The 26,649-nt window shown below is 43.7% G+C and overlaps 1 protein-coding gene across 2 annotated transcripts in view; it reads right to left on the bottom strand.

Annotated features, from left to right (window-relative positions):
* Positions 1-11,041: 11,041 nt before the first annotated feature.
* DEUP1 (deuterosome assembly protein 1) overlaps positions 11,042-26,649 on the bottom strand; it is a 113,237-nt gene continuing 97,629 nt past the window's right edge. For both annotated transcript variants that reach the window (XM_073612997.1, XM_073612998.1), the window contains 2 exons: positions 17,287-17,557; positions 11,042-12,893 (listed from right to left, as the gene is read on the bottom strand). In XM_073612997.1, the coding sequence (XP_073469098.1) occupies positions 12,714-12,893; positions 17,287-17,557 (451 nt within the window). In that variant the 3' untranslated portion in view covers positions 11,042-12,713. The remainder of the gene's footprint in view (positions 12,894-17,286; positions 17,558-26,649) is intronic.

Raw genomic sequence — 26,649 nt, 5'->3', positions numbered from 1 at the left:
TTTGGTGTTCCTAGAAGGGGGGAAGAGTGCCCCATCATTAGTGTTACTGGGGGGGTAGTGCCCCATCTTTGGTGTTCCTGGTGGGGGGGGGAGTATTGCCCCATCATTGGTGTTCCTGGAAGGATGAATAGTAGTGCCCCATGATTGGTGTTCCTGGGGGGGGGAATATTGCCCCATCATTGGTGTTCCTGGGAGGAATAGTGCCCCATCATTGGTGTTCCTGGGAAGAATAGTGCCCCATCATTGGTATTCCTGGGAGGAATAGTGCCCCATCATTGGTGTTCCTGGGGGGGGTGGATATAGTGTCCCATCATTGCTGTTATTGGGGGGAATAGTGCCCCATCTTTGGTATTCGTGGTGGTGGTGGGGGGTAGTGCGCCATCATTGGTGAACCTGGGAGGAATAGTGCCCCATCTTTGGTGTTCCTACGGGGGGGGCAATAGTGCCCCATTATTGGTGTTCCGGGGGGGGGAATAGTAGTGCCCCATCATTGGTGTTCCGGGGGGGGATATTGCCCCATCATTGCTGTTCCTGGGGGGAATAGTGCCCCATCTTTGGTGGGGGGGAATAGTGCCCCATTATTGGTGTTACGGGGGGGAATAGTAGTGCCCCATCATTGATGTCCCTGGGGGGGAAGTAGTAGTGCCCTATGCATTGGTTCCTGGGAGGAATAGTGCCCCGTCATTGGGGTTCCAGGAGGAATAATGCCCCATCATTGGTTTTCCTGGGAGGAATTGTGCCCCATCATTGGTGTTCCTGGAAGGCGAATAGTAGTGCCCTATGCATTGGTGTTCCTGGGAGGAATAGTGCCCCATTATTGGTGTTCCTGGGAGGGGGGAATAGTGCCCCATCATTGGTGTTTCTGGGAGGAGTAGTGCTCCATCATTGCTGTTCCTGAAAGGGTGAATAGTAGTGCTCCATTCCTTTGTGTTCCTGGGGGGAATAGTGCCCCGTCATTGGGGTTCCTGGGGGGGGGGAATAGTGCCCCATCATTGGGGTTCCTGGGGGGAATAGGGCCCCATTATTGGGGTTCCTGGGGGGAATAGGGCCCCATCATTGGTGTTCCTGAAAGGGGAAATAGTAGTGCCCCATCATTTGAGTTCCTGGGGGGGGAGGGAATAGTGCTCCGTTCATTGTTTTTCCTGGGAGTGGAAAATCCCCATCATTGGGGTTCCTGGGAGGAAAAGTGCCCCATTATTGGTGTTCCTAGAGGGGGGGATAGTGCCCCATCATTGGTGTTACTGGGGGGGATAGTGCCCCATCATTGATATTCCCAGGGGAGGGAATAGTGCCCCATTATTGGGGTTCCGGGGGGGGGGGATAGTGCCCCATCATTGCTGTTCCTGGGAGGAATAGTGCCCCATCCTTCGTGTTGGGGGGGTATTGCCCCTTCATTGGTATTCCAGGAAGGGGTAATAGTAGTGCCCCATCATTGGAGTTCTTGGGGGGGAGGTAATAGTGCTCCATCATTGGTGTTGCTGGTGGGGAATAGTGCCCCATCATTGGTGTTCCTGGGAGGAATAGTGCCCCGTCATTGGGGTTCCTGGGGGGGAATAGTGCCCCATTATTGGTGTTACTGGGGGGGGGGATAGTACCCCGTCATTGGTGTTCCTGGGAGGAATAGTGCCCCATCATTGGTATTCCGGGGGGGGGGGGCGGATATAGTGTCCCATCATTGCTGTTCTTGGGGGAATAGTGCCCCATCATTGGTGAACCTGGGAGGAATACTGCACAGCATTAGTGTTCCTGGGGGGGAATAGTGCCCCATCTTTGGTGTTCCTGGGGGGGGAAATAGTGCCCCATCTTTGGTGTTCCGGGGGGGGGGGGGATAGTAGTGCCCTGTCATTGGTGTTCCTGGGTGGGGAATAGTGCCCCAATCTTTGGTGTTCCTGGGAGGAATAGTGCCCCATCATTGGTGTTCCTGGGAGGAATAGTGACCCATCATTGGTGTTTGGGGGGCTGATATAGTGTACCATCATTGCTGTTCTTGGGAATAGTGCCCCATCATTGGTAAACCTGGGAGGAATAGAGTCACGTCATTAGTGTTCCGGGGGGGGGGGAATAGTGCCCCACCATTGGTGTTCCTGAGGGGGGGGGGATATTGCCCCATCATTGCTGTTCCTTGGGGGAATAGTGCCCCATTATTGGTGTTCCGGGGGAAATAGTAGTGCCCCATCATTGGTGTTCCTGGGGGGGGGATAGTGCCCCATTATTGGTGTTCTGGGGGAATAGTAGTGCCCCATTATTGGTGTTCCTGGGAGGAATAGTGCCCCGTCATTGTTGTTCCTGGGGGGGAATAGTGCCCCGTCATTGTTGTTCCTGGGGGGGGGGAATAGTGCCCCATCTTTGGTGTTCCTAGGAGGGGGGGATAGTGCCCCATCTTTGGTGTTCCTGGGGGCGGGGAGAATAGTAGTGCCCTATGCATTGGTGTTCCTGGGAGGAATAGTGCCCCATCATTGGGGTTTCTGGGGGCAATAGTTATTCGTGTTCCTAGAGGGGGGGGAATAGTGTCCCATCATTGCTGTTACTGGGGGGGGGGAGATAGTGCCCCATCATTGGTGTTCTTGGGGGGAGATAGTGCCCCATCATTGGTGTTCTTGGGGGGAGATAGTGCCCCATCATTGGTGTTCCTGGAAGGGGGAATAGTAGTGCCCCATCACTGAAGTTTCTCTGGGGGGGAATAGTGCCCCATCATTGTTGTTCCTGGGAGTGAAAAACCCCCTATCATTGGGGTTCCTGGGGGGAATAGTGCCCTATTATTGGTGCTCGTAGAAGGGGGGGAATAGTGCCCCATCATTGGTGGTACTGGGGGGGGATAGTGCCCTGTCATTGGGGTTCCTGGAAGGAATAGTGCCCCATCATCGGTGTTCCCGGGGGGGGGGAGGGAATAGTGCCCCGTCATTGATGTTCCTTGGAGGGAATAATGCCCCATCGTTGGGGTTCCAGAGGGAAAAATGCCCCATCATTGGTGTTTCTGGGAGGAATAGTGCCCCATCATTGGTGTTCCTGAGAGGAATAGTGCCCCATCATTGGGGTTCCTGGGGGCAATAGTGCCCCATTATTCGTGTTCCCAGAGGGGGGGATAGTGTCCCATCATTGCTGTTACTGGGGGTGAGATAGTGCCCCATCCTTAGTGTTCCTGGGAGGAATAGTGCCCCATCACTGGTGTTCCTGGAAGGTGGAATAGTAGTGCCCCATCATTGGAGTTTCTTGGGGGGGGATAGTGCCCCATTATTGATGTTCCTAGAAGGGGGAATAATGCCCCATAATTGATGTTACTGGGGGGTGGAAAGTCATTGGTGTTCATTGGTGTTCCTAGGAGGAAAAGTGTCCCATCATTGGTGTTCCTAGGAGGGAGGGGGGATAGTGCCCCGTCATTTGTGTTACTGGGGGGGGGGGGGTAATGCCCCATTATTGATGTTCCTGGGAGGATGAAATGGTGCCTCATCATTGGTGTTCCGGGGGGGGGGGGAATAGTGCTCCATTATTGGTGTTCCTGGGAGGGGGGGAATAGTGCCCCATCATTGGTAGTACTGGGGGGGGGGATAGTGCCCCATTATTGGTGTTCCTGAAAGGAATAGTGCCCCGTCATTTCTTTTCCTGGGGGGGGGGGATAGTGCCCTGTCACGGGCATGGCCAGAGCGGAGGCTGTTGGAGAGGACTGTGTGCAAGCCTGTTGCCCACCGATTATGGGCCCTAGCATTTGAGGTGAATGAGAAATCCAGTCTGAACTGTATTAATCGGACTCAGTCATGTATATATTGTATGGGGACTCCTTACTGTATATTTGTGTCCCTGAAGAGGGAGGGGGGATTCCTCCAGCAGCCCCCTGCTGATAAGACTGATTCATTCTGTTGGGACACATCCTGTGAGGAGATGCTGGTGTTATCAACATGTGTTTATGTTAATTGAGAGAGCTGATCACATTAGCCACCAGCCCTGGCTAATAGACGAATGGTCTAGGCTGAGGAGGGGGGAGATTGTTGTTTGTATTGTTAATTGTATTAATGTGTGAAGCTCGGTGCCCACAAGACTGTCATCTGGTCTGGGTACATTTTGTAGTAAATTAGGTCATGTTAATTAGGTTAGCTTTGAGTCATCCCTGCTGTATAAAGGTCTGTGAGATCTCAAAATAAAGGTAGTTCTGATGTACTCCAAGACTGGTGTTGTCTAGTTCTTGGGGTTCCTATAGCCAGATCCATTGGACTCGTGGTCCAGAACTTAGGAAGCGGTATATGACGGAAGCACTCAAGCGGAGTGTGGGGCGTTCCGTGACATGCCCCATCATTCGTGTTCCTGGGAGGAACTGTCCCATTATTGGGGTTCCTAGAGGAGGGAATAGTGCCCCATCATTGGTGTTCCTAGAGGGGGAAATGGTGCCCCATCATTGGTGTTCTTGGGAGGGAATAGTGCCTCTGGGGTGGGGAAATAGTGCCCCATCATTGGTGTTCCTAGGGGGGGAATAGTGCCCCATCATTGGTGTTCCAGGGGGGGGAATAGTGCCCCATCATTGGTGTTCCTAGGGGGGGTGATAGTGCCCCATCATTGGTGTTCCTGGGAGGGAATATTGTCCCTTCATTGGTGTTCCTGGGGGGGAATAGCGCCCCATCATTGGTGTTCGGGGGGGGGGGAATAGCGCCCCGTCATTGGTGTTCGGGGGGGGATAGTGCCCCGTCATTGGTGTTCGGGGGGGGGATAGTGCCCCATCATTGGTGTTCGGGGAGGGGGAATAGTGCCCCATCATTGGTGTTCGGGCGGGGGAATAGTGCCCCATCATTGGTGTTCGGGGGGTTAGTGTCCCATTCGTTTGTGTTTCTGGGGGGGGAATAGTGCCCCATCATTGGTGTTCGGGGAGGGGGAATAGTGCCCCATCATTGGTGTTCGGGGAGGGGGAATAGTGCCCCATCATTGGTGTTCGGGGGGGGGATAGTGCCCCATCATTGGTGTTCGGGGGGGGATAGTGCCCCATCATTGGTGTTCGGGGGGGATAGTGCCCCATCATTGGTGTTCGGGGGGATAGTGCCCCTTCATTGGTGTTCGGGGGGATAGTGCCCCTTCATTGGTGTTCGGGGGGGATAGTGCCCCTTCATTGGTGTTCGGGGGGATAGTGTCCCATTCCTTTGTGTTTCTGGGGGAGAATAGTGCCCCGTCATTGGTGTTCCTGGGGCACTATTCCCCCCCCCCCAGTAACATCAATGTTGGGGGGTCCCCCCAACATTGTCCCCCTTCCAGGAACACCAGTGACGGGCACTATTCTGCCAAATGGTCCGGGGCTGAAGTGGTTAAAGCCTTTCCAACCCACTGTGTGTGTACAGGGCAATATTGGGAACAGTAGATGTGTCTGTGCAGCCGCTGAGTTCCAATGGACATGAATCTGACTGCCTGCATGGGAATGTACAGAACACCTGAGCATCCCCATCTGGGCAAATACAGCCCTTGCTCAGGAAACGCCCATGTGAACAAGAGCTAGATATAAAATACTGCATAATAATATTCAGCAGGAGGAGCTCTAGTCTTCCTTTCACATTTTCTAAACTCGGTTTGCTTCTTTGATTTAAAACAGGAAAGAAGTTCTTCTTTTCAGAACACAACAAGCCATGAGACCTCCTCCCTGATCAGAGGGCTTAGCACCACATGAGGGCTTATTAACCCCCGCATCTCTCCATAAAGAGGACCTGTCACACACTGTTTTCATTCCTTGTAATAGGAATAAAAGTGATAAAAAAAAAAAAAATGTAAATGTAAAAGAAAAGTGTAAAAATAAAAAAAATAAAGTAAAAAACAATAAAAAATTTTTTTTTTTTTTTAAACACTTCTGTCCCCGTGAGCTCGCATGCAGAAGCGAATGCACACGTAAGTCCCACCCACATATGTAAATGCCATTCAAACCACACGTGAGGTATCGCCACGTGCGTTAGAGCGCGACAATTCTAGCACTAGACCTCCTCTGTAACTCTAAACTAGTAACCTGTAAAAAAAATGTAAAGCGTCGCCTATGGAGATTCTTAAGTACTGAAGTTTGGCGCCATTCCATGAGTGTTCGCACTTTTAAAGCGTGACATGTTGGGCATCTATTTACTCGGCTTTCACAGTATATAAAAACATTGGGCTAACTTTACTGTTTTGTTATTTTTTAATTCATGAAGCTGTTTTTACTTTTGCAAAGAAACACATTTAAAAAACTGTTGCGCAAATACCGTGCGAGATAAAAAGTTGCAACGACCGTCATTTTATTCCCTAGGGTGTCTGCTAAAAAAAAAACATATATAATGTTTGGGGGTTCTGAATAATTTTCTAGCACAAAAAAATGATTTTTACATGTAGGAGAGAAGTGCCAGAATAGGCCCGGTATGGAAGTGGTTAAAGTCCCCCTCTTTTTGGGATGAAAAGAGGATCTGTTGTTTCCCCTTTATTTGGCCTTTCCTCTTTTTTCTTCCTCCCCTACTTTAAAATCTAATTAGATTAACCCAGAACCATAATAAATCTTTAATGTGAATACATGGCAGCACATCACCCTGGCTCTGTCCGTAGATAATATGCAGTGCCTCTAATAAGGAGGACTGGATTCAGATTTGAGCTGTTCTATTTGCTATAAATATTTGGGTATACAAATTCCATACAATGTAAATTCCCCTAATGAAGGAAGGCCAGGATCCAGCCGGATACGAGGCTATTCCTCCACCGGGGAAGGGACATTAAATGTGCCAAGCAAGTGAGAAACCAGGACCTCCTGCTCTCTAACTCCCTTGTTACCTCCTCTCATGCTCGCCTTCAGGACTTCTCCAGAGCCTCTCCCATCCTCTGGAATTCCCTGCCCCAGTATGTCCGATCAGCCCCTACCCTGTCCACCTTTAGGAGATCCTTGAAAAACTCATTTATTCAGGGAAGCCTATCCCACACCCACATAACTGTCCCTGAGCCACCCCCATCAAATCATTCTTTGCAGCTATTACCTTTTGTACCACCACCCCCTCCCGAGCAGGGCCCCCCTCCTGTACCTTTTGTATTGTACTGTACTGTAATTGTGTTGTCCCCCTTATACATTGTAAAGCGCTGCATAAACTGTTGGCGCTATATAAATCTCGTATAATAATAATAAATCTCGTATAATAATAATAAATCGCGTATAATAAATAATATATATAAAACCTTCACGTCATAAAAAACATCAGTTTTATTGTATCTTTTTAAAAGATGCCATCTAGATTAACCTATGTACATTTATTGGATTGTTTTGTACTGTTGATTTTAATCTAGATGGCATCTTTTAACAAGATATAATAAAACTGATGTATTTTATGACCTGAAGGTTTTTATATATATATTATTTGGTTTCTCACTTGCTTGGCACATTTAAAGTCCCTTCCCCGGTGGAGGAATAGCCTCGTATCCGGTTGGATCCCGGCCTTCCTTCATTAGGGGAATGTATGGCATTTGAAACTAATGGGATGATGTCACAGTGAGACTCTTTTTTTTTTTTTTTTTCCTTTGCGTTTGTCGGGTCTACCTTTTCCTTTATTCATTATTTGGGTAGAACACCTTCCCTCAGTTATACAAAACTCTGTTCAGATTTCAAGTTTTTCTTTTTTTATATGATTCTGCAATATCAACAAACAGGAGACGTGTTTTGTAACTCCATATAGTTGCCTCAAGGGGAAAATCTAAACCAATGTTGACTTTCCAGTGCTGAATTCTGCTTAATATTCTATTTTCCACATATGATATTAGCTGTGTAGCTAGAATATTAGCATTTTAAAGCGTAACTAGTCTTCATCTGAGCACCACAAACCAAAAACTATCTTATTTTGCTGAGAAATCACTTTGAAAAAAAACACCCCCCTAGCATTTCTGGAAGTGGCCACCTTAACCACTTCACGCAAAACAACGTACCCGAACGTCAGCACTAGTACTAACTAGCTCATTGCCATAACCCTGGTATTTTCTGGAACTCCATGCGTTTCTCTTCAAGATAAAAGTGGTCTCTGCGGCGCATATACCGCGAGATCCCTTTTAAATCGGTGGCGGGAGAGGTGCCCACCCCCCTCCCGCCGCACTCCAGGCGCCTCTGCCGATAGCGGCAGAGACGATCGCGTCCTCTCCTGTGGATGCCTGGCTGCTGACTGAGGGAAAGATGGCCCCCGCTCGCCTCCATGGCATGGGAGGGCGGAAGCGACATCAAACGTCACTTACGCCCATAGCTCTTAACCACTTGCTGACTGGCTCACGCAGATATGTGTCAGCAGAATGCCACGGGTGCGCAAAACCACATACCCACACGTCACTCCGTCATCGGCGGGAGCGTGCACGCTGGTCCCGCGGACTCGATGTCCGCCGGTGGCCCGCGATCGTGATACGGAGAGATGCCTATGTAAACAAGGCATTTCCCTGTTCTGCCTAGCAACATGACAGGGATCTACTGCTCCCAGTGATCTCTGTCATGTTCTAGTGAGCCCATCCCCCCTACAGTTAGAACACACTGAGGGAACACATTTAACCCCTTGATTGCCCCCTAGTGTTTAACCCCTTCCCTGCCAGTGACATTTACATAGTAATCAGTGCATTTTTGAAGCACTGATCGCTGTATAAATGTGAATGGTCCCAAAATAGTGTCAAAAGTGCCTGATCTGTCCGCTGCAGTCACGATAAAAATCGCAGATCGCCACCATTACTAATAAAAAAAAAAAATTAATAAGAAAAATGCCATAAATCTATCCCCTATTTTTTTTTAGACGCCATAACTTTTGTGCAAACCAATAAACGCTTATTGCGATTATTTTTTATACCAAAAATATGTAGAAGAATACATATTGGCCTAAACTTAAGAAGACATTTTATTTTTTGGGGGGGATATTTATTATCGCAAAAAGTAAAAAAATTTGTTTTTTTTTTTTCAAAACTGATGCTTTTTTTGTTTATAGCGCAAAAAAAAAAAAAAACGCAGAAGAGATCAAATACCACCAAAAGAAAGCTTTATTTGTGGGAAAAAAAGGACGTCAAGTTTGTTTGGGTACAACATCGCACGACGCTGTCAATTAAAGCGACGCAGTGCCGTATCGCAAAAAAGGGATTGGTCAGGAAGGGGGTAAATCCTTCCGGGGCTGAAGTGGTTAAAAGGAGAAATTTTTTTTATTTCATTTTTTAATTGCATTTTAGTGTAAATATGAGGTCTTTTTGACCCCAGATCTCATATTGAAGAGGTCCTGTCATTTTTCAATTACAAGGGATGCTTTTTTTCAATTACAAGGAATGCTTACATTCCTTGTAATAGGAATAGAAGTGACACTAAAGATTTTATTTAAAAAGACAGTGTCAAAATAAAAAATTCAAATAAATAAGAAAAAAAAATTTTTTTTAAAGTGCTCCGACCCGCCAAGCTCGCGCGCAGAAGCGAACACATACGCGAGTAGCGTCCGCATAAGAAAATGGTGTTCAAACCACACATGTGAGGTATCGCCACGATCTTTAGAGCGAGAGCAATAATTCTAGCCCTAGACCTCCTCTGTAATTCAAAACTGGTAACCTGTAGACATTTTTAAACATCGCCTATGGAGATTTTTAAGGGTAAAAGTTTGTCGCCATTCCACGAGCGGGCGCAATTTTGAAGCACGACATGTTGGGTATCAATTTACCTTGTGTAACATCATCTTTCACAATATAAAAAAGAAAACTTCAATGTTCGGGTTTACATACACTCTGAGTAGAGACATGAAATATAATACTTGTATAAATGTTTTAAAATCCAACACAAAATATGAAATTTATATAATAGTAATTCAAATTCAGGGAAGAACAGCTCAGATATGAAGACACTGAGGCCCTGGATCAGATCTAGAGAGGCTGTATTGGGTATTCTGCCAAGCTGAAGCTTTTGTAGGATCTGATGAGTTACTACAGATGGGAGATGAGCAGTGTCAGGACACACCTATACTTTTTTTTTTTATATCATCTCTTAAAAAGGCAAAATTACTTTTTTTTGCTTTTAAGTGTAAATATCGTTTTGACCCCAGATCTCACAATAAAGAGGCCCTGTCATGCTTATTTCTATTACAAGGGATGTAAGATCGTTAGAGTGAGAACAATAATTCTAGCACTAGAGCTCCTCTCTAACTCTAAACAGGTAACCTGTAAAAAAATTGACGTTACTCGGCATAACATCAGCTTTCACACTATACAAAAAAATTGGGCTAACTTTACGGTTTTATTTTATTTAATTTTTTTTTTAAGTGTATTTTTTCCCCAAAAAAATGCGTTTGTAAGACCGCTGCGCAAATACAGTGTGACATAAAATATTGCAACAATCTCCATTTTATTCTCTAGGGTCTCTGCTAACAAAAAACATATATAATGTTTGGGTAATGTCCACGTAATTTTCTAGCAAAAAATTTTGATTTTAACTTGTAAGCAACAAATGTCAGGAATAGGCCTTGTCCTTCATCTAAGAGGATGGGGGGGGGGGGGGACGACACATTAGCCAGGAAGTATTGTAGTGCGATATTTATGCTGGAGTCCCCATCATACACTGTAAACTGTAAGAGCTCATGTCAATGGGAGTTGTTTTCCTGCACTGGTCAACACAGGTTGTCAAAAACGCACTGACATCAATTAAACAATATACATGGCAGTTCAAAGACTGCAATTGACCTCCTTTGCGTTGCCTTACTTTGGAAGCAGCCTGGCCTACTGAGGCGTGTTTAAAGTGCATGCCAAACAGTCTTTTTATGTCAAATGCTGCATTTGCTATTCGTTTGCATTTGAGTAGTAAACGCAGCTTTAGAAAAAGGATGCCTGTCAACAAAAGCCCTAAAAGCCAAAACTTTAGGTGAGTGACTCTCACATGCTGTGAACTGGAACCCAGGGTGCTGCACAGCTCGTCTGTGAGACTCAGGGAACCCAGGGTGCTGCCCTCCTTGGTATCTTTATTGAAGCATTAAAATCACATCACAGGTATGACAGGAACAAGAAAGGTAACGCGTTTCGTGCTAAAGTCAGCGCTTACTAAGAGTAAGCGCTGACTTTTGTGCGAAACGCGTTGCCTTTCTTGTTCCGGTCATACCTGTGATGTGATTTTAACTGCTTGCCGACCGCTGCGCGCTGATATACATCGGCACAATGGCAGCGGTAGGCAAATGGGTGTACCTGTACGTCCCCTTTAAGAGGCAGGGATAGCAGGCGCACGTGCGCCCGCTGTGTACAGTGTGACTCTGTCCTGGCAATCCCGTCACGAAGCCGCAGAACGGGGAAGTGCCTATATAAACAAATCATTTCCCCGTTCTGGCTTGTGTCATGACAGAGATCACTATTCCCTGTCATCGGGATCAGTGATCGCTGTCATGTGAGTTGAAGCCCATCCCCCCACAGTTAGAATCACTCGCTGGGACACACTTAACCCCTTGATCGCCCCCTAGTGGTTAACCCCATTCACTGCCAGTGTTATTTACACAGTAATCAGTGCATTTTTATAGCACCGATCGCATTTTATAGCACTGATTGCTGTATAAATGACAATGGTCCCAAAATAGTGTCCAAAGTGTCTGATGTGTCTGCCATAATGTCGCAGTCATGATAAAAATCGCAGATCGCCGCCATTCCGATTTAAAAAAAAAATTAATAATAAAAATGCCATAAAACTATCCCCTATTTTGTAGACGCTAAAACTTTTGCGCAAACCAATCAATATACGTTCATTGCAATTTTTTTTTACCAAAAATATGTAGAAGAATACACATCGGCCTAAACTGAGGAAAAAAAAACATTTTTATATATTTTTGGGGGATATTTATTATAGCAAAAAGTAAAAAATACTGCGTTTTTTTTTTCAAATCGCATTTTTTTTGTTTATAGCGCAAAAAATAAAAATTGCGGAGGTGATCAAATACCACCAAAAGAAAGCTCTATTTTTGGGGAAAAAAAAAAGGACATCAATTTTGTTTGGGTGCAACGTCGCACGACCTCGCAATTGTCAGTTGAAGCGACGCAGTGCCGAAACGCAGAAAGTGCTCTGGTCAGGAAGGGGGTAAAATCTTCCGGGGCTGAAGCGGTTAATGCTTCAATAAAGATACCAAGGAGTGCAGCAATATTCCAAATTTTGCAAGTTAAAGAGCCCCAAAAGTCCAACAGGTGACTCGATCCATCATGCACCACCTATGGCGGCATTACCTGCATGAAATCTTTTATTGAAAAAAATCGTACTAAGAAAGTAAGGCTGCCATGGCCCTTCTGTAAAGGCTTGTTCCTGGTCATACGGATTTATTAACTTCAATGCTTTGTGTCACAGGCCTAAGGTAACAATACAAATCAGAAGACTTGACTCTGACCTTGCATGCTTCCTCTAGGTAAGTGACTCAAAGTCTAGGATGTCAAGAGGAAGTCAGACAACAAGCATTTTCAGAAGGTCGTCAGTAAAGCAGGCTTTGTAGTTCTCTTAGTAGAAGTATGTAATATATATAATACAGTATATACACAGTTATTTCACTTTGAACATTGATAGCCTTGTAACATTATCTAGACACATTACATCATAAATTCATTTTTCAAATGTTTTCATAAAAATGTTGAGTGCAGACCACAGGTTGGAGAATTACAGTGTCTAGACTCTATACAAAACTGCTTGGATGTATGCATTAAACAAAGCTTAGGTCTGTAGGCATGTACTCATGGATCTACAATGGTTTTCTAATATAAAATCACAAACAAGTATTCTTTTCTTGCTTTGCTCAGGAAGCTGCAATACATGTGTTGTATCCATGTGATGTGTATTTGGTCACAGTGTCCTCCGACTGTCTCTGCAGTTCCTCAATGTGAGAATTCAGAATCCTTTCAAAGTCCTGAGCTCTTCTGTTCTCCTCCAGCAGGAATCTTTCTGCTGCCGCTAGGAAGGATTCTTCTCTGTCACACTACAATGGAACAAGATATTGCAGTAAGTGCTAGTTCACCGGTCACAGCCAGGTCTTAATTCTATGGGGCTATATTGTCCTCTGTGATGACAACCATAGTAAACTGTGGCCCATGGGCCAGATGCAGCCCTTTTCTTCCCTTTATTTGGCCCTTGGGTAACAGATACAAGGCACTATCCCTCCCACACCATTAATGAGGCGCTATCCCTCCCACTGACCGTTCCTCCCACCGACACCATTGGTGGGGCACTATTCGTCCTACTTATACCAAGGATGGGACACTATTCCTACCACGGACACCAACAATAAAAGGCCTTTCCTCTTACTGGCACCAACAATGGGGCACTATTACTCCCACTGACACCAACAATAAGGGTCTTTTCCTCCTCCTGCTGACCAAAAGGCGCCATGTATTTTTTTTTTTTTTTACTTCCACTGACCAACAAGCCTGAGACAATGGCTTTGATTTAAGAAAACTGGAGAGTACACAATCTGGTGCAGCTCTGCACAGAAACCAATTAGCTTCCATTTTTTTTGGTTAAAGCTTAATTGAACAAGCTGAAATTAGAAGCGGATGGCTACCATGCACAGCTGCACCATTTTGTGCTCTCCAGTTTTAGTGAATCAACCCCCAAGGGTCAATGTCTCCCCTGCCCTCCACTGCAGCTAATCAAGCACAGAGCATGGGGAACGTCATTTTTCACGATTGTGAAAGTTATCGGGTGACTTTAGAGCCACCTGGATCTGTTTTACTGAACAGCCAAACACCGGTTAAAAAAGATTATACCAAGCTCATGAGATCTGGACGTTTTAAAATGGCCTAAGGATGACAAATACAGGTACATCTCAAAAAATTTGAATATCATCAATTCAATAGTCATTCAATTCAAGAAGTGAAAATCATATATTATATAGATGTGTTACACACAGAGTGATATATTTCAAGCATTTCTTTCTTTTAATTTTGATGATTATGGCTTACAGCTAGTGAAAACCCAAAATTCAGTATCTCCGAAAAGTAGATTATTACATAGGACCAATAAAAGAGTTTAATACAGAAATGTTTGCTTACTGAAAAATATGTCCATGTACAGTATAGTATGCACTCAATACTTGGTCGGGGCTCCTTTTGCAGGAATTACTCCATCAATGCGGCGTGGCATGGAGGAAATCAGCCGTTGGCACTGCTGAGATGTTATGGAAGCCCAGGTTGCTTTGATAGCGGCTGTCAGCTCACCTGCATTGTTGGGTCTGGTGTCTCTTATCGTCCTCTTGACAATATCCCACAGATTTTCTATGGGGTTTAGGTCAGGCAAGTTTGCTGGCTAATCAAGCACAAAGATACCATGATCATTAAACCAGCTATTGGTGCTTTTATCAGGTGCCAAGTCCTGCTGGAAAATTAAATCAGCATCTCCATAAAGCTGGTCAACAGAGGGAAGCATGAAGTGCTCTAGAATTTCCTACAAGAGGGCTGCACTGACTTTGGACTTGATAAAACACAGATGACATGGCTCCCCAAATCATCACTGACTGTGGAAACCTCACACTGGACCTCATGCAACCTGGATTCTGTGCCTCTCCACTCTGCCTCCAGACTCGGGGGACCTTGATTTCCAAATGAAATGCAAAATTTACTTTCATCCGAAAAGAGGACTTTGGACCACTGAGAAACAGTCCAGTCCTTTTTCTCCTTAGCCCAGGTAAGATGCGTCTAACATTGTCTCTGGTTTAGTAGTGGCTTGACACAAGGAATGTGACAGTTGTAGCCCATGTCCTAGATACATCTGTGTGTGGTGGCTCTTGAAGCACTGACACCAGCCATAGTCCACTCCTTGTGAATCTCCCCCAAATGGCCTTTGCCTCACAATCCTCTCAAGGCTGTGGTTATCCCTGTTTGAGCACCTTTTTCTACCACACTTTTTTTCTTCCACTCAACCTTCCATTAATATGCTTGGATACAGTACTCTGAACAGCCAGCTTCTTTAGCAATGACCTTTTGTGACTTACCCTCCTTGTGGAGGGTGTCAATGACCGTCTTCTGGACAACTGTCAAGTTAGCAGTCTTCCCAATTATTAAGGCTCAGGAAACCTTTACAGGTATTTTGAGTTAATTAGCCGATTAGAGTGGGATACCATGAGTCTACCATATTGAACTTTTTCACAATATTTTAATTTTCTGAGATACGGCATATTGGGTTATCACTAGCTGTAAGCCATAATCAAAATTAAACAGAAAGAAATACTTCAAATATATCACTCTGTGTGTAATTAATCTATATAATATATGCATTTCACTTTTTGAATTGAATTACTGAAGTAAATGAACTTTTTGATGATATTCTAATTTTTGAGATGGTATGTAACTTTCATTAAAAAATATGTGCTGATCCTGGCATTAATGTCTTTGTTCAGGCACTTCCTTTTATAAGGTGACAATTGTGATCTAAACAAACAGTAAACGGGTGTAGAATGTGAAATTCTGCCCAATTCAGAATCCCAACTCCCTCTGTTGTCGCAGCAAGATCTCCAATTCCTCCTTGATGATTGAGGCACACCAGCATCTAACTGGATCTACATCAGGTGACCCACCGAGGAGATGATCTTGTGATATAGAAGGAAACACATTTCCTAAGACTCCAGGATATAGGCCAGAAGATGTGGATTCTCCAATGAGACCCAGGATGGAGATAGTAGGTTGTGCCAGTCTCAATGTAGTGTGCCCCACATCAATAAGAGCCAAAGCACAGGACTGTGACTCCTCAAGTATAACCTCGCCTGGTAGAGATTAAATAAAATATGATTGAAGAAATGAAAGCATAAAAAAAATTCAGCTACCACATCTACAGTTAGGGAAAAAAGTATTTGATCCCCTGCTGAATTGATTTGCATTTTAATGAGTGAAATAAGTATTTGATCCCCTTTCAATCAGCAAGATTTCTAGCTCCCAGGTGTCTTCTATACAGGTTAATGAGCTGTTACCTGTATAAAAAGACACCTGTCCAAAGAAACAATCAATCAGGATTCCAATCACTCCACCATGGCCAAAGCGCTGTCCAAGGATGTCAGGAACAAGATTGTAAGACCTACACAAGGCTGGAACAGACTACAAGACCATCATCAAGCAGCAGGGTGAGAGGGTGACAACGGTTGGTGCGATTATTCACAAATGGATGAAACACAAACTGTCTGTCAATCTCCCTCGATCTGGCATGCCATGCAAGATCTCACCTCGTGGAGTTTCAATGATCATGTGAACGATGAGGAATTAGCCCATAACTACACAGGAGAATCTTGTCAATGATCTCAAGGCAGCTGGGACCATAGTCACCAAGAAAACAATTGGTAACACACCACGCCATGAAGGACTCAAATACTGCAGCGTCCGCAAGGTCCCCCTGCTCAAGAAAGCACATGTACAGGTCCGTCTGAAGTTTGCTAATGAACATCTGAATGATTCAGAGGAGAACTGGGTGAAAGTGTTGTGGTCAGATGAGACCAAAATCAAGCTCTTTGGCATCAACTCAACTCCCTGTGTTTGGAGGAGGAATAATGCTGCCTATGACCCCAAGAACACCATCCCCACCCTCAAAAATGGAGGTGGAAACATTCTTTGGGGGTGTTTTCTGCTAAGGGGACAGGGCAACTTCACCGCATCAAAGGTATCATGGAAGGGGCCATGTACTGTCAAATCTTGGGTGAGAACCTCCTTTGCTTTTGTTGCCAGGGCATTGAAATTGTGGTGGATGGGTATTCTAGCATGACAATTACCCAAAACACATAGCCAAGGCAGCAAAAGGAGTGGCTCAAGAAGAAGCACATTAAAGTCCTGTAGTGGCCTAGCCAGTCTCCAGACCTTAATCCCATAGAAAATATGTGGAGGGAGCTGAAGGTTCGAAAGCAAACGTCAGCCTCGAAACCTTAACGACTTGGAGAGAATCTGCAAAGAGGAATGAGACAAAATCCCTCCTGAGATGAATGCAAACCTGGTGGCCAACTACAAGAAATGTCTGACCTCTGTTATTGCCAATAGGTGTTTTGCCACCAAGTACTGAGTCATGTTTTGCGAAGGGGTCAAATAGTTATTTCACTCATTAAAATGCAAATCCATTTATATTTTTTTTGAAATGCGTTTTTCTGGATATTTTTGTTATTCTGTCTCTCACTGTTAAAATAAACCTACTATTAAAATTATAGACTGATCATTTCTTTGTCAGCGGGCAAAAGTATAAAATCAGCATGGGATCAAATACTTTTTACCCTCACTGTATGAATTGGCAAGCTGCAATAGATTACATTTTTGTTTTTGAGTTTAATGATATAAAAATGATGCATGCACAATACATACAATTATGATGAAATCATACACAAACATCAAATAAGTATTACTTACAGATGTAGAAGTTCCATCTAGCTGATCATAAATACAAATCAGAGACAGATCCATCTCTGGGAACTGGTGGCCACTGTGTAGAGATGTCTCACTATTTAGAAGAGGCAGAATGGCTTCCAGGCAGCTCTGATCCATTAGGAGGCTCTGGGATGGCGTTCTCCAGCCACTGTCATACGAAGTAGGCTGGCAGGCACCCCGCAGTGTTAAATTATTACTTGTGGTGTTATTTAGCGGTTTTAGCATCCTAAGGTGATTTTCTTCATTACATAATCTGAAATAAAAAGTATGATTACAACGTTAAACTATTATTGCACCAAACTCATATCTGACCCAAAGCCATCAAATATTTACTGCATGAATATAAAAGTTTTTCATGTGTGCAATGAAGAGGACCTTGAAAGCTGTAATGAAAACATTACACGATCTCTGCAAGCGTAAGAAACGGTCCGTGCTGCATAATAGTGCAGTATTAATGTCACAGAAGATAAAGCACAATTTATGTACTGCAGAGCAAACTTTATATTCAATTACAGCCAACTACAAAATGAGGTGAAAATTAAAATACCATTCTACAAGCAATATTGCCACGCAAACTTATATGAATAGTACACACACACGGCAATAAAAAAAGTGAAGTGTACCTGTGTACAAAGCCAGCTCCATAAAGAGATGGTTTGATGCGATTGGTGTGGAGGAACTCAAGTGGCCTGCACAGAGCCCTGACCTCAACCCTACTAAACACCTTAAAGAGGATCTTTAGTCATTTTTGAAAAAATGTAAAATCAGCAGCTACTAATACTGTAGCTGATTTTTAATAAATAGACACTTTCCTGTCCAAGGATCCAGCGCTGTCCTCACCCGGGCCTGTTCTTTGCTGGTTTCTTGGGTCCCTTGTCCCATCTTGTTGACTGTGGGAAGCTGGTTGGCGCTCTATGAATGGTCCCACAGCCTCCTGGGAGCCAGGGCTGTCTTAAGGGGCCCTGCCCAGGGGCCCCAGGTTCATGGGGGGCCCCATGATAATCTTGCATTATATCATAATTGCCAACTGTCCTGGATTTGCCGAGACAGTCATGCTTTTTACGAAGCTGTCCCGGGATGGCTGTGTCCCAGACAGTGTCCCAGAACCTGTACTGTGCCCTTCTGCCCTGCCTCCCTCATACTGTGTTCTTTGTGTTGATTAGTCTTTGATTTATGGCATGTTTTTTTTTTTTTTTTTTATTGTTTAAAATCGATTTTATTGAAGTAACTAATAAATTGAAAATACTAATAAATATATGCTTAATTCTATTAACTATTTATACTTCATGTTGGTGTGTAAGTTGGGGCAAGCTGGTAGGGGGCCCCAGTGCATTACTTTGCCCTGGGGCCCATGATGCTATTAAGACGGCCCTGCTGGGAGCTGTAAAGTTGGGGGGAGAAGGAGGATCAGAATGTCCCTTTTAAAGTGAAGTGCCGCTTTGATAATGAACCAAAATGCCAACCCTAATTCAGATCTTCTCATCCAAGATCTCTACATGACGAAAAATGCTCTTTGGGCTTAATGGGCAAAAATTCCCACAGCCACACTTCCAAAATCTTGTGGAAAGCCTTCCTAGGAGAGTGGAGGCATTTTTTTTTTGGCCTCAAAGGGACCAGGGGTCTCTATATACATGTACATGGTTATGGAATGGCATGTCCATCAAGCGCCTAAAATGTGATGATCAGGTGTCCACAAAAAAAAAAAAAAAAAAAAAGTTGTCCCAAAAATGTACTTATTTTTGAATAAAGCTCCACCCACTCAGACAGTACAAATTGCTATAATATACATTTGCGTAGCGATCTGCACAGTTCGAGCCAGTGGATATACCATAAAGTGGGCCAGAGACAGATCGAAATTCAGCTGATTCAGCAGAAACAGGCTGAATCTCAATCAGTTTTTGGCCATCCCTGCTCAATAGAAGATGATCATTTGAATTCAATGTCCCAGTTGGAGGGGAGGATTCCTCCATCCAACTTGTCTTGCATTTGGCCTCTATGGACGCCGAATGCTGGACTCCGGAGCGTGCCCGCAAGGTAACCCCCTCGGGGAAGCGCCTCTCCGAGGGGGTTATCAGATATGGGGAGGAGCCGTGAGAGCCGCCGGGGGACCCCAGAAGAGAAACGAGCTGCACAGTGGAGGTAAGTATGACAGGTTTGTTATTTTTAAAAAAAAAACATTTTTACCTTTACAATCACTTTAAGATAAACATTTACTTTTAGGTAATTTTTTATATTTTACATACAAATTTAACCAGTTCCCAACCGCCGCATGCCCATATACGTCAGCAGAATGGCACGGGTGGGCAAATTGACGTACCTGTACGTACCTCCTTCAGAGCGGGCGTGCCCCCACGGTCTTAATGTGCGCTGGTGGCCTTCGATCGCGGCAGGGAGAGGCAGAACGGAGAGATGTAAACGAGGCATTTCCCTGTTCTGCCTAGTGACATGACAGATCTTCTGTTCCCTGTCACGTTCTAGTGAGCCCATCCCCCTACAGTTAGAACACATTGAGGGAACACACAGTTAACCCCCTAATCGCCCCGTAGTGTTAACTCTTCTCTGCCAGTGACATTTATACAGTAATCAGTGGCTATTTTTAGCTCTGATCGCTGTGTAAATGCCACTGGTCCCAAAATAGTGTCAAAGGTGTCCGATCTGTCCGCCGCAATGTCAAAGTCCCGATAAAAATCACAGATCACCGCCATTACTAGTAAACAAAATTAATAATAAAAATGCCATAAATCTATCCCCTATTTTGTAGACGCTATAACTTTTGCGCAAACCAATCAATATACGCTTATTGTGATTTTTATTACCAAAAATATGTAGAAGAATACATATCGGTCTAAACAGAGGAAGAAAGTTTTTTTTATATATTTTTTTGGGGATATTTATTATAGCAAAAAGTATAAAATATTGTTTTTTCAAAATTGCCGCGTTTTTTTGTTTATAGCGCAAAAAATAAAAACTGCAGAGGTAATCGAATACCACCAAAAGAAAGCTCTATTTGTCAGGAAAAAAGGACATCAATTTTGTTTGGGTACAACGTCGCACGGCCATGCAATCATCAGTTAAAGCGACGCAGTGCCGAATCACAAAAAATGCTCTGGTCATTAAGGGGGCAAATTCTTCCGGAGCTAAAGTGGTCAAAAATGCTTCAGCCAGGGGCAATCCATTGTGGGGACTTTAATTTTAAAAGCACAGCTCCAACCAAATACATTTTGTGTTGTCCATCAGATGTTTTTTTCATTGCAGTGCAATAGCCATCGGGGAGATTTTTCCATTCTTACTTTGTAGTTACAGAGAAAAGAAATGAGCAAAATTTCTAACAGGGGTTAAAGACAATTAAAAATGAAGGCTGAGAATCTCTGATCACCAGGGTAGAAGTTTTCCCTGATGGTGACAGACAATGATAAAACCTAAATATGTAAGAAGCAGTATGAGTGCCACACCAATGGTCAGAGTCCAACACAGTCTTTTTATTTTCTAAATTGTAAAAGAAGAGCCAACGCGTTTCGGAGGTTTAAACACTCTACCTTCACCAGAGCTTAAATATTAACCGCTTGCCGACCAGCTGCCGTCATTATACTGCGGCAGGTCGGCACAATCCCACGAGCCGTCGTAGCTACACATCGGCTTCTTTAAGCGGGATAGCAGGCGCATGCACGCTGCACTGCGGGAGTGCCGATGCTCGTGGCCGACGGTCGGGATGACCGCCGGCCATGAGCGATCGCAAGAGGCAGAACAGGGACGCGTGTCTGTAAACACACAAATCCCTGTTCTGTTCTGTGAGGAGAGACAGATTGTGAGTTCCTAATAGCTAGGAATCACGATCTGTCATTTCCTCTAAGTCAGTCCCCTCCCCCCTACAGTTAGAACACACAGTCAGGGAACACAGTTAACCCCTTGATCGCCTCCTAGTGTTAACCCCTTCCCTGTCAGTGACATTTTTACAGTAATCAGTGCATTTTTATAGCACTGATTGCTGCAGCAATGCCAATGGTCCCAAAAATGTGTCAAAAGTGTCCAATGTGTCCGCCATAACGTCGCAGTCCTGATAAAAATCGCATTACTAGTAAGAAAAAAATAAAATAAATAAAAATGCTATAAATCTATCCCCTATTTTGTAGACGCTATAACTTTTGCGCAAACCAATCAACATATGCTTATTTCGATTTTCTTTACCAAAAATATGTAGAAAAATACATATCGGCCTAAACTGAGAAAACATTTGCTTTTTTTTTTTTTTTTTTTAAAGGGGGATATTTATTAAAGCAAAAAGTACAAAATAGTGTTTTTTTTCAAAATTGTCGCTTTTTTTTGTTTATAGCGCAAGAAATAAAAACCGTAGAGGTGATCAAATACCACAAAAAGAAAACTCTACTTGTGGGAAAAAAAGGATGTCGGTTTTGTTTGGGTGCAACGTCGCACGACCGTGCAATTGTCAGTTAACCACTAGACATCTGCGCTATGGCCGAATGATGGCGCGGACCTGCATTCCCGGGAGGCCGTCATATGACGGCCTTCCCTGTGCACGCTCCCTGCGCGCGCTGTGATCACGAGTCACTGAGACTCGGCTGATCACCGATCCGTGTAAGGGGCCGGTCCCGGCCCCTTACCATGTGATCAGCTGTCAGACAATGACAGCTGATCACATTATGTAAACAAAAGATCAGTAATCGTTTTTTTTTTTTTTTTACTCACGCTGACAGTGCGAGTAGAAAAAAAAGCCGATCACCGGCTCAGATGTAAGGGACATCGGTCCCGAAGTGGAAGAGGCACATCTGCCTCATCAGTGCCCCCTAAAAGTGCCACCTAACAGTGCCCACAAGTGCCACCTATCAATGCCAACAAGTGCCAACTATCAATGCCCACCTGTAGTGCCAATCAGTGCCACCTGCCAGTGCTGCCCATCACTGCCACCCATCAGTGCCCATCACTGCCACCCATCAGTGCCCATCACTGCCACCCATCAGTGCCCATCACTGCCGCCTATCAGTGCCCATCACTATCGCCTCATCAGCGTACATCAATGAAGGAGAAAAATTACCCGTTTTAAATTTTTTATAACAAAATATAAAAAAATAAAAAATTTAAAAAAAAAAAATTCAGTTTTTTACATTTTTTTAACAAAAAGTAAAAACCGCAGAGGTGATCAAATACCACCAAAAGAAAGCTCTATTTGTGGTGAAAAAATGATAAAAATTTCATTTGGGTACAGTGTTGTATGACCGCGCAATTGTCATTCAAAGTGCGTCAGCGCTGAAAGCTGGTCTGGATAGGAGGGGGGTTTAAGTGCCCAGTAAGCAAGTGGTTAAAGCGACGCAGTGCCGAATCGCAAAAAATGGCTCTGGTCATTCAGCAGCCAAATCTTCCTGGGGCTGAAGTGGTTAAGTTAGATGAACACTAAAATGACTGGATTTATGAAATGCTTGTGTATATATAATGGTAAGTACAGTGCCTTGAAAAAGTATTCACACCCCTTGAAATTTTCCACATTTTGTCATGTTATAGGGGAGCTGAATACAAATGCACATAAAAAAAAAAGGGAAAACAATTTATCATTTTCCTTCCACTTCACAATTATGTGCTGCTTTGTGTTGGTCTATCACATAAAATGCCAATAAAACACATTTAGGTTTTTTGGTTGTAAAATGACAAAATGTGGAAAATCTCAAGGGGTATGACTATTTTTTCAAGGCACTGTATGTAATAGAAGAATTACATAGGATAGTCTTTCTAGGCTCGAGCACAAGAGCCCAAAGGATTCTGGGAGTGTTAGGAGGCTGACAACGGATGCATGTATTTGGGATCTGGGATCGAGAATTGTAGGTGCAGGGAAGAATTCATGCCGTCCTCACTAGAGCTCGTGGGACCAAAAAAAACACAAATATATTCCTTCCGTCCATATTACAAACCAATTTAATAGAACACCATGCGGAGCGCGATTATTTATATAACAAATCTTCTATTTCAGTAATGGCGGAATGGTTCCTCTAGCATTTGTAATTTTCCTAAAAAGGCGTCTCGAGCCCTCTTTTCCTGTGTGGCTGGGACATTAATCTGATGTATTAGCATATATATCTGTATTATAAAGCACGCAGCCCAGTGTAACCATGGTGAGCGCTCACTGTAAAGGCGAGCGCTGGGCTCCATGCAGAGTTATATAGAGATTTCACTATAGGGATTTTTCTTTATACTTTAACATCTTGCAATAAAACAACACCTGTCCAAGGAGGCAATATGTTGAATTTTTAATGTGAGAAATATGGACTTTTTGGAAATTTTAATTAATTTTTATGTCAATAAAAGTAAATTAGTATTACTGTATAGACTGTGTTGGATACCTTTTTAAAAGTCCCTCTTTTCCTTTGATGTGTTACTTCAGATGTGGTATCCCATATTGGTTTATATCACTTCTTTATTATATTTTTTTTTCTTTAAATCAGATTTTATTACATTTTTTTCCATACAAACAAAACAAGAGATCGATGGACCATACATGTTCACCAGATTATACAGAACAGACATTATTGTTATAACATAGCAGTGTGCCATACAAGTATTGTCAACGTTAAACAGGGTTTAGGACTGCATTCATCTTAATAGAAGAACAGAGTAAGGCAAAGTGTTTAACCCGCTTGCTGAGCGCCCGCCGCTTAACGATTAACGGCGGAAGAATGGCACTCCTACGCGAAACGCCGTAGCTGTACGGCGGACGCTTTAAGGAGTATAGAGCGCGCGCACGGCGCGACGTAGGAGCTCGTGAGCGTGGCCGTCGGCTACTCGCGATTGCTCCTGAGAAGGAGAGAACGGAGGTCTGTCAATGTAAAACAGACAGATCTCTGTTCTGTCAGGGGTGAGAAAAGCGATCTGTTGTTCCTAATGCTTAGGAACAATGATCAGTCTCCTCGCCCAGGCAGTCCCATCCCCCCACAGTTAGAATCACTCCCTAGGTAACACACAATTACCAAATTGTGTGAAACAGGAAGTGAGCTGTATAAAAGGTATTTACTGGCTGAAAAAAAAAATGACAATTAACAATTAACTCTTTGATCACCACCTAATGTTAACCCCTTCCCTGCCAGTGACATTTATACAGTAATCAGTGGCTATTTATAGCTCTGATCGCTGTATAAGTGTCAGTGGTTCCAAAATAGTGTCAAGAGTGTCCGATCTGTCCGCCGTAATGTCACAGTCCGGATAAAAATCGCAGATCACCGCCATTAATAGTAAAACAAAAAAATAATAATAAAAATGCTATAAATCTATCCCCTATTTTGTAGATGCTATAACTTTTGCGCAAACCAATCAATATACGCTTATTGCGATTTTGTTTACCAAAAATATGTAGAAAAATACATATCGGCCTAAACTGAGGAAGAATTTTTTTTTATATATATATATATTTTTTGCGGGATATTTATTATAGCAAAAAGTAAAAAATATTGCTTTTTTTTTTTCAAAATAGTCATTTTGTTTTTGTTTATAGCGCAAAAAATTAAAACCCGCAGGAGGTGACCAAATACCACCAAAAGAAAGCTCTATTTGTGGGAAAAAAAAAGGACGTTAATTTTTTTGGGGTACAGCGTCGCACGACCGCGCAATTGTCAGTTAAAGCAAGAATGTCAAAGATGTTTTTATTACGAATTATGTGAACAGACTGCTGTTCCTCTTTAATTTTGAAAACAGCAACATCCCCAGTTATAAGAAGGTGTGCACACTTATGCAGCCACATAATTTTAGTTTTTTTAGTTTTACCCCCCCCCCCACAAAAGATTTCAGTATGTTTTTCAACTGAGTTGTACAGTTTATAGGTCACATTAAAAGGTGGAAAAAGTTCTGAAATTATTTATCTTTGTCTCCTTTTTTACATCACAGAAACCTGACATTTTAACAGGGGTGTGTAGACTTTATATCCACTGTATATTGGTTTTCGTTTCCTTGGGATCTTAAGAAATCCATGTAATACTGGCACCCCATATTAATTAAAACCGTTGCTTATGTAGCATCATTACGCTTAACGGGAGGAGGTTCTTCCTCCAAGAATTCTATTTTGGACCAATTGTATAGGAGCTAGACCAGGGGTTTCCAGCCAGGCATCCCATATATGTTCAAATTTGATTGGACTACCTCTATGTATATAAACCAATTTCTCCTTTAGCGATGTTGCATTCACAGCAGTGATCCATTCCTTATAGGATGGAGGTGTTGTAGAACCATTTCTGTGCTATAAGTTTCCGAGCAATAAATACAATTCTAATGATAGCTGTGTATATGTGTGGTGTACAGTTCCTCATCTAACCAGCCCAGGAGACAAAAGTTTAGGGTCTAATGTGAGATTAGGATTCCATATACTGTTTATTGATCCAAGCACCTTTATCCAATATCTCGTCAGTTTTGGACACTTCCATAGCATATGAAGGAGTGTGCCATTAGCCACCTGACATCTTGGGCAAAGAAGGGTGTCCCTCTTCTGCCAAGCATGTTGTTTCTGCGGAGTACGATAGGTGCGGTGGATAATAAAAAGCTGAGCAAGTTTCTGAGCTGATGACTCTATTATTATTATTTTACATGATTTATATAGCACCAACAGTTTACGCAGCACTTTACAATGTAGAGGGGGGGACAGCACAATTACAGTTCTATACAGAAGGGACAGGAGGGCCCTGCTCGTAGAGCTTACATTCTAAAGGGAGGGGGTGGTGGTACAAAAGGTAATAGATGCGGTGAATGATTTGATGGGGGGGGGGCTCGGGGACAGTTAGGTGGGTGTGGCTTCCCTAAATAAGTGAGTTTTCAGGGATCTGCCAAAGGTGAACAGGTTAGGGGCTGATCGGATATATCGGGGCAGGGAGTTCCAGAGGATGGGAGAGGCTCTGGAGAAGTCCTGAAGGCACGCATGAGAGGAAGTAACAAGTGAGCTAGAGAGCAGGAGGTCCTGGGAGGAGCGGAGGGGATGATTTGGGCGATATCTGCAGATGAGGTTGGTGATGTAGCTGGGGGCGATGTTGTGGATGGCCTTGTATGTTGTGGTTAGCATTTTGAATTTTATACGGTGGGTTAGGGGAAACCAGTGAAGGGATTGGCAGAGAGGGGCAGCAATCACACTCTAGGTACATTGCCGAGAATAGTGGACCATTCTTCATTCGAGACATGTTCCAGGTCCTCTGACCATCTAGTTCTACACAATAGAGACATAGCATTGGAAACTTGAGACATAAAAGATCCATATAAAGACAAAAAGGAGGAGGTTACAAGTTGAGCAAGTATCTTTGGGTCACCCAACTGAATAACTTAGATTGGGTGGAAATGGCATACCTGAGCTGTAAGTATTGGTAGAAT

The sequence above is a fragment of the Aquarana catesbeiana genome, linkage group LG02, assembly GCF_042186555.1.
Source record: "Aquarana catesbeiana isolate 2022-GZ linkage group LG02, ASM4218655v1, whole genome shotgun sequence".
Lineage (NCBI taxonomy): Eukaryota > Metazoa > Chordata > Amphibia > Anura > Ranidae > Aquarana > Aquarana catesbeiana.
This window is presented reverse-complemented; position numbering and strand designations above follow the sequence as displayed.